This window comes from Miniopterus schreibersii, assembly GCF_964146895.1.
Source record: "Miniopterus schreibersii genome assembly, chromosome: 15".
In the NCBI taxonomy this organism is placed as follows: Eukaryota; Metazoa; Chordata; class Mammalia; order Chiroptera; family Miniopteridae; genus Miniopterus; species Miniopterus schreibersii.
Window position 1 is genome coordinate 35,524,486 of NC_138115.1, and position 18,523 is coordinate 35,543,008.

General features: G+C 40.4%; 1 protein-coding gene across 2 annotated transcripts in view; it reads right to left on the minus strand.

The window, feature by feature from the left end:
* Nucleotides 1–868: 868 nt before the first annotated feature.
* Nucleotides 869–18,523, minus strand: part of EFHB (EF-hand domain family member B) — a 38,097-nt gene continuing 20,442 nt past the window's right edge. The window contains exons 7-14 of one of the 2 annotated variants that reach the window (XM_081159350.1): nucleotides 18,234–18,317; nucleotides 17,575–17,642; nucleotides 14,912–15,066; nucleotides 8,387–8,594; nucleotides 6,176–6,226; nucleotides 5,558–5,764; nucleotides 4,007–4,188; nucleotides 869–1,087 (exon numbers count right to left, since the gene is read on the minus strand). In XM_081159350.1, the coding sequence (XP_081015476.1) occupies nucleotides 914–1,087; nucleotides 4,007–4,188; nucleotides 5,558–5,764; nucleotides 6,176–6,226; nucleotides 8,387–8,594; nucleotides 14,912–15,066; nucleotides 17,575–17,642; nucleotides 18,234–18,317 (1,129 nt within the window). In that variant the 3' untranslated portion in view covers nucleotides 869–913. The remainder of the gene's footprint in view (nucleotides 1,088–4,006; nucleotides 4,189–5,557; nucleotides 5,765–6,175; nucleotides 6,227–8,386; nucleotides 8,595–14,911; nucleotides 15,067–17,574; nucleotides 17,643–18,233; nucleotides 18,318–18,523) is intronic. The other variant, XM_081159351.1, reaches the window with a different exon arrangement.

The following is an 18,523-nucleotide window of genomic DNA, read 5'->3' on the forward strand; positions in this document are numbered from 1 at the left end:
TAGCAGATTGCCAAGACCCAGGAAGCCGCAGCTAAGGCAAGGATTCAGTTCCAGAAAGTCTTTCCGTGTACATACGCTCTTTCTGGTATTAGGAGGTGAAACTTTTAAAAAGTAAGTCAATTTACATGCTCTTATGCTACTTAGTAGTGAGGCTCTAGCTTTTCTCAGTAGGGCTTACCCAGATAGGTATCACTATGGGCATCACCCCAAAGCCATCCTGCTTTCAAGGCAGGGAGCAAACCATCCATCAGCTGAACTTGGATTATGTGGCTCTAGGATCATCCCCACCACATGCCCCATTTTGACTGAAAGCCCGCTAAGCCAACGTTTTCAAAATGATACCTAAAGAGAAAATTAACAACATGCGGAAGGCAAAATATTGTGAAACTGACATCACAAACCAGAGTTCGAATTTCAAACAACCAACTAAAAGGAATGGAATTCTTAGGCATACTAAACACTACAAACTTCTAAGATCATTCAGAACTATGCCTTTGGTGACTTTCCAAGCTCTTGTCAGGTTCTCTGGTGCTTTATAAAAGACAATGAGCCCGGCCGGGTGTGGCTCAGCGATTGAGCATCGACCTGGGATCCAGGCGATCGGGGTTCGATTCCCGGTCAGGGCACATGCCCGGGTTGTGGGCTCGATCAATGACTCTCTCATCATTGATGTTTCTATCTCTCTCTCTCCCTCTCCCTCTCCTCTCTCTGAAATCAATAAAGATATATTAAAAAAAAAAAGACAATAAATCTTAAAATCCAAAATCTAATTTACTAGCCACGCATACAGACATATGAGTCCTACACCACAGTGATTACTGAATTATAATACCTAAAACCAGAACAGACTGAACATTTCAGATGAACACAGATTTGACAATTCCTTTATTTAAATGAATGAACTCCCAAGATATCACATGGTTGTTTTACACTTGATCCGGTCGGCATGTCCTAGCTCATCTAGAACGTTTCTAATGGTCTCAATGCAGACTTCTCCTCTGTGGTGTTTTTTTGATGCAAGGTTCCATACATTTTCAAATTCTTCATCAGAAAGCTTGACGCCAATGTTACTTAATATCTCTGCAATCTAGAAGAAAACATTGCAAGTCAAGCCAAGATTTGTATGTTTATAAATTTGTATGAATATTTATAAAAAAAAAAAAGGTATGTGGGGGAGAGGGGGGTAATTTGTGTGTGTGTGTGTGTGTGCTTATTACATAGAATTAGCAAATGTCAAAATTCCAGTACTTTCCCTTCAGGAACAATTTTGTTAAGATGACTATGAGGGTGGTTCAACCCTAACAGCCAACATATAAACTTGCTTCCAATTCTAAGTGTTTCTGGTTATTTTAAAGGAAGGCAGCCAAATTCCAGCAGAAAGAGACTACTTGCTGGATTTGAGTTCCATCTCAGTCAACTTTTTGTCCCCATGATCTTATGTATGTCATGTAAACCCCATGAATGTTTTAGTTTCTCTTTTCGAAAATGAGAACATTTCTAAGACGTCTCTAACTGGCCTGTTGTAAGCTTTAACTATATTGTGGGAGTGCACCTGCCTGAGAGACTGTGCGTGCACAGGCAACTGAGCACACTGAAATCTGAGCATATTGAAAAACAGCACAGTTGGGTTATTAATCATCTCTGCAGTGGTAATTATTAAAACAGATGAAGGGAGAGGAAAAATGTGCTTCTCGTGTCCCAGAGAAAGAATAAGAAAGGAAAGAGAACTGCTAATGAAAAGAAATATTCGAATGAGTAGTGGGAATAAAAGATTTGAAAAAAACACACGAAACTAAATTTAAAAGAGAAAAAACATTTACTCTAAAGCATACAGGGGGAAAAAAGCAAAGAGGGAAATGAAAGAAAAGTTAGACAGGGAATAGGAAAGCCAAAAAGTAGAATAGCTGCAGAATACATTTATTAAACAGAATCTGAGAACAACAATTAAAAGATCCCCCTTGAAAGGATGTGCCCTGGCGGGAAATAAACAGTATAATCAAATACACTTGAGATTCAGAGGAACGGCTCTACCAGCAGCTGCAGCTATACAGCAAAAACACCTCAAGACCCCAACGCAGAGCTGCTACTTTTCCCCCCACCCAGTGGCAGGTGAAGAACGTCCCTGCAGAGTGAACTCCTGAAGTGGTCGGAGTCTGTCTCCTCGGCTCCCTTGCCGCTCCTCAGGAGGCATTCTCCCTCTTCAGCATTCTGCGTCAGACACAGCCTATGACGAACTAGTAGTATGCTTTTACAGGAACCCTCATCTATTCTCAAGTTAACTCCAACCAGGCGTTTGGTTCTTACTTTTTTCTTTTTAATTTATCTTTATTGTTCAAAGCATTACGTGTGCTCCCTTCCCCCCCCCCCATTAACCCCTTCTTCCCTGCCTCCTACTACCCCCACCCCCAGGCCAACCTCACTATTGTCTGTGTCCATGGGTTATGCATATATGCATATAAGGTCTTTGATTAATCTCTTCCTGTCCCCCCTACCCCTCTCCCCTCTGAGATTCAGTCTGTTCCATGCTTCCGTGTCTCTGGATCTATTTTGTTCATCAGCTTATTTTGTTCATTAGAGTCCACATATGAGTGAGATGACGTGATATTTATCGTTCTCTGACTGGCTTATTTCACTTAGCATGATACCCCCCCAGCGTGGAGGGATCCGGAGGGTTCTTACTTTTTATCTAGAATGGTGAGATAAAGGATGACTTCCTAGTTCAAAGAATTTTAGGCTTCATAAAACAAGCAGGAGATTTTTGTGAGATTTTTTTTGGCAACCCTGACCTTTTATTTCACAGGCCCTTTGAAGTGTTTGAAGGAAGTGAAAACAGAGACTAGGAGTGTCTCTTCTCTGACCCACTGGGGAAGATCCTGGTTTCCTTCTTTAGAACCAGCCAGGAGGCATCAACCTCTGAGCTTCTTCTTTCCTGTCTCCCCGACCTCAGCAGCATGAATCGTTGCAAGGAATCTGTTATTAATTTAGTATTTAGCAAGTTTTCAAGCCACCGGCCCTTCATCTGAAGTCCCAGAAAGCATCATGTCTATTCATATAATTTCTGCCTCCAGGTGTGAAGGTTCTGAGGAAGCAGTTACTCGCTAGATCACAGGTACAGCACAAACCCATCTGGTCTGACCAAGCACTGCTATTAATCCTTGGTCCTCTGACCCCAGCCGCTAACTGGCTGCTCCTGCTTTATAACCCATCTGGGAAGAAAATCACCTGGGATATGAGGGCCATGTTTTCTGAGAAACAAACAAACAAAAAACAAGATACATGGGCTGACATAGTGAGGACAGAGTAATTTAAATCAGTGCTACTGCAGATCATCCGAGACATGATAGCAGTACATAAGGAGGGTGGCAGGGTGGCCCTCTCCATGCTTACTCTTTGGTTCTGGAGATCCAAGAACTTACACAAAGAAGGGATTGATCCTTTTTGCCTTTTTTCAACTAAGAATGCTGTGGAACATTTTAGGGAAACATTTTTCTTTTTATCATAGGCCGTAGTGAATATATGACATGAAAGTAAAGCTTACTATCATATAGTAAATTCCACTCCCAAGAATCCTACTAAAATGTCACAACCAAATTGAACATCTCCCTCAAGGATCCTTTATTTGGCCCGGCCGGCGTGGCTCAGCGGTTGAGCATCAACCTAGGATCCAGGAGATCATGGTTGGATTCCTGGTCAGGGCACATGCCCGGGTTGTGGGCTCGATCCCCAGTAGGGGGCGTGCAGGAGGCAGCCAATCAATGACTCTCTCATCATTGATGTTTCTATCTCTCTCTCTTCTTCTCCCTTGAAAGTAATAAAGATTTTTTAATTTTTTTTTAAAGAATCCTTTATTTGGGGATCCTGATGACCTCTGATGACTAATTTATAAGCTCAGGTTTTATAAAGCCTAATATTAAGTTAAATAGTTGTTGAAAAATAAGCATTCCTATATTGGTGCATTTATGTAAAGTGGGCATTTCTTTCCACCCCTAGAAATGATAGGCTGTACCTCTTTTTTTGATCTGGGTTGGAAGAAGTCTCTTTCATACACTCCTTTCTGGCTGAAGATGGTGGGATACAGTAACGAATAGGCATTGCCTTCTTCACCATAATTAGTTCTGTCACTGATGCGGCGAATTCGGGGGGCAGGGATATCAGACCGAATGGTTGGGACCCCATAGATGGGATAACCTAGGACATCAATGAGGGAAGAAAACACACATTTTGAAACTGAGCTGTGTAATACAGCAGCCACCAGCCACATGCAGTTATTTTGAGCACCTGAAATGTGGCTGCTCTGAATTGACATGTGCTCTATGTGTAAAATACTGAATATCAAAGCTCTTGTACCAAAAAAGTGAGTTATTTAATCACTTTATATTACTTGTTGAAATGATATTTTAGAAATACATTTCATATACTATATATATACACACTATTAAAATTAATGTTACTTGCTTTCTTTTCTTAATGTGACTACTAAAAATATGTAAGTACATACAATGCCAGTTATATTTCTATTGGACAGCACTATTCTAAACACTAGCAAGACCTCAATATACCAGAATGTATAGCAAGTCTATAAAATCCAGTTACAAACAACATGTAAATCCTTAGTTATGTCCTTAGTCTAAGGAAAGGAAGTGATCTTGACCAACATAAAACAGACTTTCTAAATAACCAATATTCATCATGGTCCATACGGAGATATAGGGTGTTATGGGTTAAACTGTATCTTCCCTAGATTTACATGTTAAAGTTCTAGCCCCCGGTACCTAGAATGTGACCTTATCTGGAAATGAGGTCATTGTAGATGTAATTAATTAAGTTAAGATGAATTATATTGGAGGAGGCCCCTAGTCTATTATGACTGGGGCCCTTAGAGAACAGGGACATTTAGCCACCGACCCTCACACAGGAGAACGCCATGTGAAGATGATGGCAGAGATCGGGGTGATGCAGCAGAAGCCAAGAGGCACCAAAGACTGCCAGCAAACCACCTGAAGCTAGGGGAGAAGCAGGGAACAGAGTCTCCCTTACGGCCTCAGAAGGAACCAGCCCTGCGGACACCCTGATCTCGGACTTCTAACTGTGAGATGATAAATTGACAGTGTTTATGCCACTCAGTCTGTGGTACTTGTTACGGCAGCCCTAGCAAACTAACAGATGCAGAATGAAGATAGGGGGAAGCGTTTCGTAAGAGTTCTTCGAACATTTGAAGGAAAATCTGTGTGTAGCTAAGAATCATGGGGTTTACAAATCTCCTAAAGCTCGGTGATATCTGATTTGCTACAATGTATACCATTCAGTGTTCTTTCGAGTTCATTAATATAAAGAGAATCCTTTTACTTGGATTATCACAAACAATAGCTCAGTTCAGCCTAAACTTACCGAGATACCCTGGGTGCTTGGATATAGAATTAAATGAAAGATCTTAGGCTTTGAGAAACTTAGTCTCATGGAAATAGAGGCTGAGGACAATGCAAGGACAGATGAAGGACACGTCACTTCCATGTTTGCTGATCATTTTAAACCTTAACAAATATGGTGACATACTCACATATGGAAGGAATAGCTCCCACAACCGCGCTGATCTCAGAAGAAGTGGTCTTATAGTGACTGGAAACTTTATCGTTTGGCCTCAGAAGTGTCCGGAGAGTCTTTTCTGAGCTCCCTTTTAAGACAATATCTTCAGGCTTTATCAGGAGGGTTGGTTCAGATTCTTCAACATTAGCCTCAGCAGGGTTTGCACAATTTGGTTTTCTACCTTTATTAAGCAAAGACGGGTGGGGGGAAATGTACAGGAAGAAATTACTGCTTGGTTCGTACAACTCAGCAACAAAGTCATTTTCCCCATTTAGTTTCTTCCTGTTGGTTGAAACTGAGACGGGGCTGGTGTAAACCCTCCACGGACGCCAGCGCCCCACCATGGAAGAGCAAGTTTCGGCCAATGTAACATCCCAGGAACCTGGAACCTGGTCTAATGTTTCTTTTCACCATTCCATGCACTTGATTCTAGAATAAAGCTTTTAAATCTGAAACTATGAAAAGCATAGGACCTATTTTTTTCTTTCCTCTTTTTTAAAATTAGAGCTTATTTTCATATTTAACTTGAACTACAGGATTACCACAGTTGTTGCTAGGGCTCTGCCCTAGGGAGATATAGCAAAAGACATACCGAGAGTTGTCAAGTCCACGCATTCCTGATCATGGAAGGAAGCCTCGTGTACTGAAATATTTAGAGAAATTATGAGAACTCACTGTGAGGTCAGGAGCCGATTATACAAATAACTCCCTTCAAATAAGTGTACAAAAGGAAACCCTGAGACAGAACTGAAATGATAAGATTCTGACTTGTCTGGCAGATTTGCCTTGCTGAGTCGATTCTGAAACTTAGGATCATGCTCCTAACGTTCTTTCCAACAGAGCTGGTAACTCGACAGCTGGCACGAGAGGGCGCTGTGGTCTTTCGAGCTCTGCAAGAACTCTCAGTTCTGGAAAAGCCCAAGCTAGGTTTGCAAAGGCAAATGGTGCCCAAATATGAGAGTGGGGTAGGAGCGGTGGCAAACCAGAAAAGACATGCCTCTGTAAAGTCTGCATCCCCCCATTCAGCACCTGCCAATTGTTGCCACGAAAGCATTCAGGCCTACTCCAGATTCTCTATCCCTCCCTGCCCCCACCCCACCCCCACACACACAAAAAAGCAGAAATCTGTTCAAAGTATGAAAACCAGTTCCTCAGAAAACTGTTCTAAAACCACTGTCTTAAAGTACTGACTCCCCACTTTTCCTCCAGAAGTCAACAGTAAGATAGATTTGATTTAATATCACTCCTGAGCTCTTTCTGAGCCACTGGCCACTCTTTTAGAAAACAAGAATCTCAACAATTCTATGGAAAATGGCTGATAAAATCAGGACCCCAAATTCTGATATGAAAGACTGCCTGGTTTGAAAACAGGCTTCTGCTCTTTCCCCATTACTCATGAGTTATGCCAAGAAGAGAAATAAAACACCCCATATTTCTGAGAGCTTCATTAGGTAGGGAAGATTCTCCTGCTTCCCCACAGGGCACACTAGAAAGGCCATCCCAGAAACTTGTAAGGGCTCATGTCATCAATACAGCCCAAAATTTGGTTTTGGCCATGCAGGAAGGGATGACCAAGGAATAAAAATAAAAACAGTAGTATCTTCACTTTTTAGAAGAGAGAAAAAATGTAAACAACCTTTTTAAACAGTCAATCCTCTCTAATAATCAAGATTTAAAAATTAAAGCAAATGATGCATCATTACATACCAACTAAATTACAAGAATGTTTGAAGTTACAACTCAGTGGGAACACGGTTGGAGTAAAATTGTCTCTCGGCCTTGGCTGATAAAGCTGCAATTTAGTAAAATCATTTAGAAAGGCAAATCAAAAATATATATAGTTACTTCTGGGATAATAATAGCATTCACGATAAATGAGATATAATTAGAAACAGAAAGCTTTTTGAGAGATGATAATTGTTATAGTGTTACCCGTATTACTTTAAAACTATCTGGAAATAACCTAAATTTCAAAGAGTAAGGAAATGGTTTAGTAATTCATAATACAACAGCATAAGGGAACTGAAAATGAAGTTTAGAGAAACCATAAAAGTATCTCTTCATTCCATAGAAATTTGAAAGTTAAATTTAAAAATAAATAAAAATGGTATATTCGCTGTGATTTTAGCTATGCTTAAATATATGCATACAACCATACAAATATGCATATATGTATATCTATGTATGATTAGTGATGCAGGAATAGAATATGTAAGCATGAAAATATTTGAATAAAGGTAAAAATTATTTTATTTTTTATTGTTATTTACAAAAATTAAGATTAAATTTTTCTTTGTCAAATTCTACTTTACTATTCACTTTCCCTGGGGAAGGAGAGCTAATTACTTTATAAACGGTTTTCAAACAGCTTTCTGAATATTTTGGGCCTCTGAATAAATTTTTTTGTTTTTGATTTTTTTTTCCTCTTAAATGAGTAGTAAAATTCAAAAGATACAAAAACATAGATTAAAAAGTCTTGGGGGCGGGGGCATGGTGGAGGGGGTCATTGAGGGGAAAAAAGGGGGCCATCTGTAATTCTTTCAACAATAAAAATAAACAAAGAAAAAACTGAGTCTTGTTGCTACCCTATCCCTCAGCTACCCAGTTCCCTCGTCCTGGAAATAACAAATGTTGTCAAATTCTTTCCTATCCTACAGATAGCCTATGCATAAACAAGCAAATAAATAAATATGTATAAATGTGCATAAAATTTTAAATACATAATACTAAAGTAGAGATGAACTCCTAGAAAAATGAAAATATAAAAGTCCATTTAAGAACTTAACAAAGCTTCAAAAATTACCTTTAATGACAACCTTCTCTTCATAATCTTTAAGAGGCATTGTATCTTTCCAGTTAAGAAAATTTGCAAATTCCAGGTAGTTAATCAGCCCATCACTATCCACATCACAGTAGTCAAATAGCTGGTCCAGGAGCTTCTCATCCAAGTGCAAGTTGGCCTGGTCACAGGCTTCCTGAAGCTCAGCTTTATCTATCACTCCATCTCCCTTCTGTTAGCAAGAAAAGATGAAGTGAGCATTGTCTTCAAGGGCAGGGTAATCAACATCTCTTATACCAGTGAAGGCAAAAAGAAAGTGTCCTCTCACGTAAACTCAATGAATGTGTCTTATTTGTCACAAAAGAGGAGTCAAATAGTAAGTGAGACTGGTCTTCACTGCGTCGACCTGATACGGGCGCAGTCAGCAATGTCAACCCTCATTGGAGCAGGGTGTGGCTCAGAATCTTTGTTGATTCTATTTAATAATTTTTAAAAATTTAAATCGTGCTGTTTACACTGAGCAGATGTGACCGTGGATCCATGCTTGCCATTTCATCTGACCCATGCTTTCAAAGTGCTCTGGCGCCCCACCTGGGCAGGGAGTGGGCCTCCACTCCACTACCTGGCAATGAGGAGGAGCTGGGGGAGTAGCTGCCAGCCAAGGTGGATTCAAAGACAGTTGCCTGCTTGTTATTAACACTCCTATGGGCAAGAGGGGCCTTCCACCGATCCGGGCAGCCAGCCCCCATGGTCACAATCAGCACTAAGGTTCATCCCAGTAGGGTGGAAGGGGGAAGTCTCTGCCTCCTTTCAGGGAGCAGTTTAATAATACAGGAACCCTTACACTGAGTGGGATAGGAGGGAAATTTATGAGGGTCCTGGGCAGAAACTGGCTGATTCACTTGGGAGGTGAGGGGGCAGAGCACACAACACTTGTTAAGGAAGAATGGCAGGAGTTGGAACGTCTTACCGCTCATAGCCCCCTGCAGTCTGTTAAGCCAACCTCAAATCCATTGGAAGGTGACAGTAAAAGATCTGAGTAGGTTTGCACTGGGTCCTGGCTGCTGTAAGGGGGCTTTGGCCCTCGCAGAGAGATTTCTCTGAGACAAAATATAAACTAAACAAAACAAAAAAGAAGAAGGACGACTAGTAGGAGAAGAAAAACAAAGAGACAGGAGAATATACAAACAAAAAAGAAAAGTTTCTCTGAGACAGACACGGGAAACCATGAGTGACATGTTGACTAGTATTCAGCGCGTAGGCCCAGGGTTGGATTTATAATGATGAAGGTGATCCCTAGAGACCAGGAAACTGACCCAGTAATTCTAGATAAATTCCTGTCGTCAGATCTGTAGGCCTGGAAAATATTCCTAACCCTTATGTTGAAACAGAATGAGAATTTAAAACATAGCATCTTTGTGTGTGCGTGTGTTTCTATTAAAACATATTATCTTGACAAGGGAGCTAGAAATGCCCTGGATTAAAGTAGACCCCTTTATAAAAGCCTCTGCTGCAGATGCAAGTCAACCAAAAATGCAAACCCCACAGCCCTAGCGGAAAAACAACATGGGCTGTGGCTGTTGAGTCAAGGGGATCTTCAAAACTGAAATAGACGGTGTCAATAGCAATGACTTTGCTGCCCAGTATAGGGCTTTGTGTGGCTTGACAACTTTGGTGGGTTGTTTTTTTTTTGAGCTGCCTGCTGCCACTCATACTGCTCAAAACTGAAAGTATATGCTTCTTACTCAGCTGTGCAGAGCCACTCTCTCCCTCCCCACCCCCCAACCTCAGCAGCTCTAAGAAGAAAAATGACTAAATGTGGGACTAAGGTCTCCTTGTCCCCAAGGGGGATCAAAGGCCACATGCATCTGTCCAAGTATGCTATGGAACTTCAATGGAGCAGAGACTCAAACTTTCGTGGCTTCTTTGGATACAGGTGCCAAAGTCAACATCCTACTCAGTCTGCAGGCGGAGGAGAGGTCTGGATGCAGCGAGAGGGGGCGGGCAGGGTTTGTTTGATGTGGGGAAGGAAAGCTAGCAATGGAGTATTTCTGTGGCTTCCACTGCTAAATGGGTAAGTGATACTGATACTTTATGTGCCTGTACTGGGAATGTTCTTAAGAGCCAGAGGTACTTACGACCAAGAACAGTCACATGTACAGAATTGCTATTACCTTTGGGGCCCCACAACCCTAATGACCCCTTTGAGCTACAAGTCTCCATGACTAATGAGTCTGCCACGCAGAGCCTCTGGAAAAGACAGGCAATTTCCACTTGAAGGTGCCCCTGGAGGTTTAGGACTCATTGCCCCCCTCACCTGGTTACCAGATATACAGCTTTTGAAAAGCAGCTATTAGCCAGTTACTGAGCTCTTGTTGAAACTGAACACTTGACCCATGGAGGCCTTGCAACTTTCCAGACTGATACGCATGCTGAAGTGAGCCAACTTGGACCCAATGATTAGCAAGATAGAAGGGGCCTAACAAGCCTCATTTGTGAAATGGTAATGGTATATTCCAGAAGGCAGCTGGTCTGACCCCAGGAACATCTCAGCTTTACATGAAAAAAGGCAGCAATGCTTTGGGGAAAAACTTGATTCATCTTTGCTACCTGATGCAAAAGCCACTGCCTCAATAGGACCCTCAATTCACAGAGGCTCCCCAGCTGCCTGGGCCTCACTCACTAACCTGAAAGCTAGGGGTCTTCACTGGGCTACTGTGGCTTTGCACCTCAGTGAGAGCTACCAAGGACCAAAAATAGACACGGTCACTCTACTCGGTGAACAGAACTCAAGGCCATCCTCACCACTCTGGCCAACACTCCCCTTGATTAACCTGTGACAGTTTTACTGACTCTTGGACTGTTGCCAACGGTCTGCCTGCTTGGTTTGCCACTTGGAAAGCTACAGACTGGAAGATTAAAGACACTGGAAGACTACAGACTTTTTAAGTCTGAAAACTATGGAAACAAATCATGGCTACTGAATGAGCCATCTGGGTAATTCATGTACGGTCCCTTGTCTAATGAGAATACCTGGAATCTGAGCCTGAACCATTCAGATTGCCACCATCGCAGCCTGGATCCATCATTGTCCCAGACATGGCAACATACCCACCATAACAGACAACGCACAAAGTAAAGCACTCTATGTTTTTGATGCAGAGGCTACTGCCAAACTGTGACTCCTGTCAAAAGCTTACCCATCTGTCTCATGACGCGGGAGGACACATCACACACAGGACATTGCTCCATGCTCCGGCAGGCTGACTAACTCGAACCTTTGTCCCCTCTCAGAGCTACTAATGGTGCCTCACCAATGTTGCCACATTTTCAAGTTATGGAATTGCTATTCCAGCCTGATCCGCCAGCTCTACTTGCAACAGTACGGCCCATGAAATTAATCTGAGTCATGTGTTTTGTTTTCTGGACCATTTTCAGTCTGACAGTGATGTGCTTTATAGCCCAAAAGCAAGTCAACAATGAGCTGTTCGGCAAGGTATTCAATGAACCTTTCCTGTTCGCAACCATCCGCAGTCATCTGGTATTACTGAGCTTTGAAATGGCCTTCTCAAAAACTGACTACCTTCCTTATCAGCTCCTGCTCATACATCTTACAGGAAAGCCGTTTTGTCTCTGAATGCAGCTGTCCCCAAAAAGGAATCCATCCCACCTCAGCTACTCCCGGGATAATAATTAGAATAAAAGGAGTGAGAATTATATAGAGCTATTTTGAAAATGTGGGACTCTGTTGTGACCATTCTTGAACCTGATGCATTTTTTTCCCTGCTCGAGATTTTTAGTTCCCTGAATAGAAAGTCTACACATTATCCAGAATAATATTTGCTGTATTGTGAGTGTTCTATAAATAACAGAATTAATCCTCTAAGCCAAGAGGATTCATTCAGGGAATCATATTTTATTTGTTCTGTTTTGTTTTGTCATTACATTAAAAGTAGGCATTCAACAATATAAGATTCAAATAATCAAAAATTATCCTACAGCTGTAGTAGCAAGACCCACATCTTATTACCCTCTCAGAAAAACAGATCCTCAAAGACACTGAGCACGACATTGCGCATATTAAAAATTTACTACTTAAAAGATGTATCAGCATTAAATAATTCTCAGTAATTTCCTCCCTGCTTAATTTAATTTTATCATAAGGAGTATGCCTGGTGGTTCACTAAGATAATCAACAGCTATTAAGAGGATTGTCTTGCCTATAATCACATTTAAAATGAAGAATTTTTTAAAAGCAGAGCATTATGTATTGTGGCAGGTTTTCTTACTCATAGCACCACTATATAAATTTCCCCAGATACTATCTTTGTAAAATACTTGGATTTGAGTTAAGTTTAAAATGTACTTAGCCCTAGCTGTTTTGGCTCAGTGGTTAGAGTGTTGGCCTACGGACTGAAGGGTCCAAGGTTTGATTCTGGCCAAGGGCACCGTACCTCAGTTGCAGACTCAATCCCTGGCCCCGGGGAGGCAAGCAACTGATGTGAGACACATCAAGGTTTCTCTCTCTCTCTCCTTTCCACTCTCTCTGAAAAGAAATGGAAAAAATATCCTCAGGTGAGGATTTAAAAAAAAGTACTTATTTTAGCTTACCTGTTTTAATTCTGAAGAATCACTTTTAAATTACCTGTAAATAGTAACTGATCTCTATTTAGAAAGCAGAGAAACAGTGGAAAACTTATATTTTCTTTAAACACAATTTTTCGAGAAATGTAGCTGATGGCTGATTGATGTGTGTCTCTACATAATTAGTACACATTTAAATAAGAATATTAACCCACTTTTTATTCATTAGTACAACACAGGTACACAGGCCCTAATCTAAAAACAAATAAAATGAATGGACTTAAAATTAATTAGCTAATGAGTGATCAAGATTCTTTTAAGATAAAAGTATAAAGTGTAACTTTTTCAAAACTGTACTCAACAGTTGAAGTGACATAGAAATATTTTTTCTTTTGAGATGAACTAAAATTAATCTGCTTTTTTTTCCTTCTCATATCAAGATTATGACACATCACATCATCACAAATTTATTTATAAACTTTTACTTGTTTATATGTGAGTCATTCTAAAATGATTCTGAGGCTGCCTAGGAAAATAAACATAATTAATAAAAATAAATACAAAATAGCCTGGCCAGGGGTAGCTCAGCAGTTGAGCATCGACCTAGGACCCAGGAGATCTCAATTAGATTCCTGGTCAGAGCATATGCAGGGGTTGTGGGCTCGATCCCCAGTAGGGGGTGTGCAGGAGGCAGCCAATCAATGACACTCTCATCATTGATGTTCTATCTCTCTCTTCTTCTCCCTTCCTCTCTCTGAAATCAATGAAGACATATTTGAAAAAATAATAATAATAAATACAAAATAAAATCAAAACAAAAGTGAGGAAATCAGGGCAAAAAGAATGTAAGGATGGACAAAATTAAGATAAAACCTAAATAAAAAGATCATACAACATGCATGCTATAAGATTATGTTCACAAACTAGATGAGTTTCATTGAACTGACTAAGCTTCCTGGTGGCCAAGTCAAAAAGGTCTGGACAATTAGTACAAAATTCATGCTGTTCATGAGGTAAAAACAAACCAAATACTTAAATGAAGCACAGTTATTTCCTATAGAAAGACTGGGTTTCCTTATAAAGAGGATGCAACTGACAAAAATAAATAGTCTCATGGGCATACTAACAAAAATGTGCCATGTTTCACAAGCAGTTTATATAACAGTGTTCCTTATTATAACCTAAAGGCAAGCAGCTTAGTAAAGCAATCCTGTGATGACCTGTATTGGTGTCAGGTAATTACTCAACTCTAGATTGATCTGATTTTATCAAAGAATAAAATTTAGAGTAACTTGAAAATTGAATGATCTTGCTTCTCAAAACTGAAACCACACCCTGCTCCCCCAGAGGAGACATTCTAAGCTTGACTTGGACCTAGACAGTACTATGGGTACATATTCAAATTTGTATACAGATTGTCTCTACCTCAGGAGTCTTTCTCAGGGATCCATGGTGCTTCCTCCCCCCCCCCCGCCCCCCTTGCTCCCAGCACACTACAGTTTAATAATCTACAACAGTGGCTGTCAAACTTGAATGTGCATCAGAATCACTTGAAGGGCTTGTTAAAGCACAATTGCTAGGCCCCACCCCTGAGTTCCTAATTCAATAGGAACTCAACATGCATTTTAAACACATTCCCAAGTGATGGTGATGGTGGTACAAGAACCACACTTTGACAACCACTGATCTACTGCAAAGGTCAGGAAACTATTTCTGTCAAGGACCAAAAAGTATATATTTTAGGTTTTGCAGGCCATGTAGTCTCTGATGCACTACTCTGCATCTGTTGTGCAAAAGCAGCTATATAGACAATACTCAAAACAAATGGGCATGCAAAACTATTAACTAAAATAAGTGGTGAACTGGATTTGACCCACAGGCCACAGTTCCCTGACCCCTGATCCACACCCGTCTGAGGGATCTGGAAGCCCATGCACAGACCAAAGGCTCTGCTCTACTACTGGCCTTGTCATAGTGCCTGAAGGCTGCCAGCAAAGTGTCAAAGTTCTGGCAGTTAATGTTCTTCAAGCGGTGACGAACTGCTGCAACCAGGCCTCGCTGCCTATCCTTGCCTCGCAGATATTCACCCGGGAGTCTATTATAGATGAGATCATCAGCGCCTATTGAAGAGGGGGGGAAAAGTCTTGTATCTGAATATAAAGTTTGTCGATAGTATTCCCATCCTAAAGAAAGAGAGTGATCGAGCAACTTCTGCGAATGAAAAATCTCATACCTAACTCCAACATTATGATCCAGCATGATGAAATTTTATGTATAAAAAAAGGACATAAAGAAATTGATAAAAATTAATATTTCTGTTTTACGTGACTCCTCCGTTCAATTTAAAAAAATCTGAAAAAATCACCCGGCCGGGTGTGGCTCAGTGGTAGAGCATCGACCTAGGATACAGGCAATTGGGGTTCGATTCCTGGTCAGGGTATATGTGTGCAGGAGGCAGCTGATCAATGATTCTCTCATCATTGATGTTTCTCTCTCTCTCTCCCTCTCCTTTCTTCTCTATGAAATCAATAAAGATATATATATATTTTTTTTAAACTGAAAAAATAAAAATAAATTTTGTGGGGGAATTACTAGCCCCACTCAGCTGTCATTTCCTGTGACAGTGGAGGCCTGACTGCCTCTTCGTAGACATGTGTCTGCAATGCTGAGGACTGGAAAGCTGGGGCTGATTTCATGTGGGGGCCACTCTGTATGTCTCGGAGTTGACTGAACCACTGGGAGCCTTTGTAAAAACTGGACTCAAATTCCCTACTTCCCCAATCTGCCGTCAGCCTGCAGATCAAGTAACCATTTCTCAGCCCTGCTCCTTCCTATATCACTACCAGCACCACTACCCTATCCACAGCTTCATTAACTAAGAGTTCTAACCCATGACCCCCTCAGTTATCTGGAAGTAATCTCTCCAACCCACATGCTACATCCCCACCCCACCCCCACTTCTGGCCATTGCTTTCATTTACCCTTCAGGACTTAAAGGAACTTCTCTGAATTAGTGATGCTACAAAACACTGTGCTGCATAAGGTCATAAAAATAGATATTTATTTTGTCAGTGAGTGAACTTTAGGTAAAACATTTTCAGTAGTAGTTCTTAAACTTTAGTGTGTATAAAAACCTACTGAATCAGACTATCTGGGCATGGGTCCTAGGAACCTGCACAAGTGGAACCTTGGCTCTTGAACTTAATTGGTTCCAAAAGGCTGTTCAAAAATCTAATCATTTTTCCCATTAGAAGTAATGTAAATTGAATTAATCTGTTCCAGGCCCCCAAGTGATTCCCTGTTTTAACCTTTCTTATATACAGTACATGTCTAATGTATTGTTTAATCTATAAATACTTTAAAAACAAAAAGGACATGAAATGTAAATGATTATTTAACAAAAAGGAAATGAAATGTACAGTAAAAAATGAAAATTTAAAAATAAGCAGTGACAAAAGCAAAAAAAAAAAAACCCACAACAATATTCACAGCACAATTTCCTGAGATGTTAACAATGTGAGGTTTTGTAGTAACCTGACTCATACTTGTGCATTCTCTCCTTTGTAATCTGAGAGATGCATGACTGATCATAAAGGTTTCAGCATGAAAGGGTTGTGGGGCTGAGAAGCAAATTGTTCGAGATGGGAGACATTTGAGAACTGAGGTTTGAGTGTATTTCATAAAGTCCATGAGTGATTACTGCAGGCTATATTTTGAAAACCACTGATATACAGTCCAGTCCTGATAAGCTTTAGCACAGTTTTTCCTCTGGATTTCTGCTGTTAAGATTGCTTAGAGCCTGGCTGGTATGGCTCAGTTGGTTGGGCATAATTCTGTGCACCGAAAGATTGCTGGTTTGATTCCCCATCAGGGCACATGCCCAAGCTTTGGGCTTAATCATCGGTAGGGGGCATGCAGGAAGCAGCAATTGATGTCTCACTCTCACATCAATGTTTCTCTCTCTCTCTCTCTCTCTCTCCCTTCCTCTCACTCTAAAAATCAATTTTAAAAATCTTAAAAAAAAAAAAAAAGATTGCTTAGAAATAAAGACAAAACTCTGCTAAGTTTCTGCAGCCACTTTACAAATTGATTAACTCATTGGCTGGTGGGATGAGAGCAGCTCTTAATTATGTGATTGTATAGTGCCTTCTCAAACTTGAACTCCACAGACCCTACAATTCATCTGGAAATGTTGTTAAAATGCAGTTTCTGATTTGGTAGGCCTCAGGTGGAGCCTGAGGTTTTGCATTTCTAAGAAGCTTGCAGGGGACACCAACTCTGCCTGCCTGCAGACCACATTCTGAGTAGCAAGGGCCTAGTACAATATTTGAATCATTGAAAGGCTGCCTTTCTTCACTTTGGCTTAATACAGGCCACATGTGTTTTCTAAATAAAACTGTAAGCCTTAACTGACGGAAGATATTCATTACAGCTTTAATTTGTGCCTATTTCAAACAGAATATGAAAACATTTTTTTCTTTCTTGTGCTACAAACTTTTCTCATTAATATTCATATGATATTTTAAGCCTCTAAAATTAGAAGCTTTGAGAGGAGATGGTGAACTTAACTGCATAACATTGTGGGGGGTCTGTTGTTTGTTTTATAAGGAGAAAGTTTGTATATTTACCATAGTCGTCAGGACGGAGACAAGCTCCAAATGTGTGGTCTGGGGGGACATTCATTGTTTCTGCAATGCTATCAAAGAAAACAAATCCTTTAGTTAAAATACCCACCGCATGGCATCCCTGGAATTTTAGATATGTTTGCCATGTGTTTTTAATAGCCCATATTTTCCCTTATAGCCCAACTATGAAGATCAAACAGAAGGTCTCCAGCAGATTTTTTCTCTCACCTCCCACTTGCATTAACAATGGCTGGATGCTTCCCCTGTCTTTCAATAGCCTGGATTTAAAAGGGAAAAAAAACAGGACATATTCAAAGCAGAATTATGGAAGTAGAGAGAGAGAGACAGAGACAGAGACAGAGACAGGGAAGAGAGAGGAAAATGTAACAGAATAAGTTAAAGTTCTGATATCCCAGAAATAAAGCTTTACACGAAATTCTCCCTCCCTCTTCTCTAAATGCCCTCTCTATCTTGGAGAACTCAGCACTTTCCTGGAACCCCATGCTCTAAGGAAGCTGATAGAGTTCCCTGATAAACACACAAGGATGACCTTCTTATTTAATAGACAGAAACTAATAGAGCACAAACCAACATTTACCACAAGAGTACTTTTTAAATTCAATCCACAGACACTGTCAATTTGAAGTTAATAATTAACTTACGGATCTAAGACTCTTCCAAGTTTATGCTGAAACTTTTCTTTGAAATCATCAACTCTCTTGGATACAAACTTAGCTCCTCTTTTCCTAAAAAATTAGAAAATTGTCAGGTATCTCCACTACCTAAAGTATTCCTGGCTGCCAAATATATACATGGTAAGGAAAATCATAGTATAATTTGGGCCATCAGAAAAATAAGCCCAGTTTCCAAAGAAATTATATGCTAAAAGGAAAGCTCCATGCTCATTCTTCTGTCATTTATTTTCTATTATGAAGGCAAGTTTAAAGGTAAA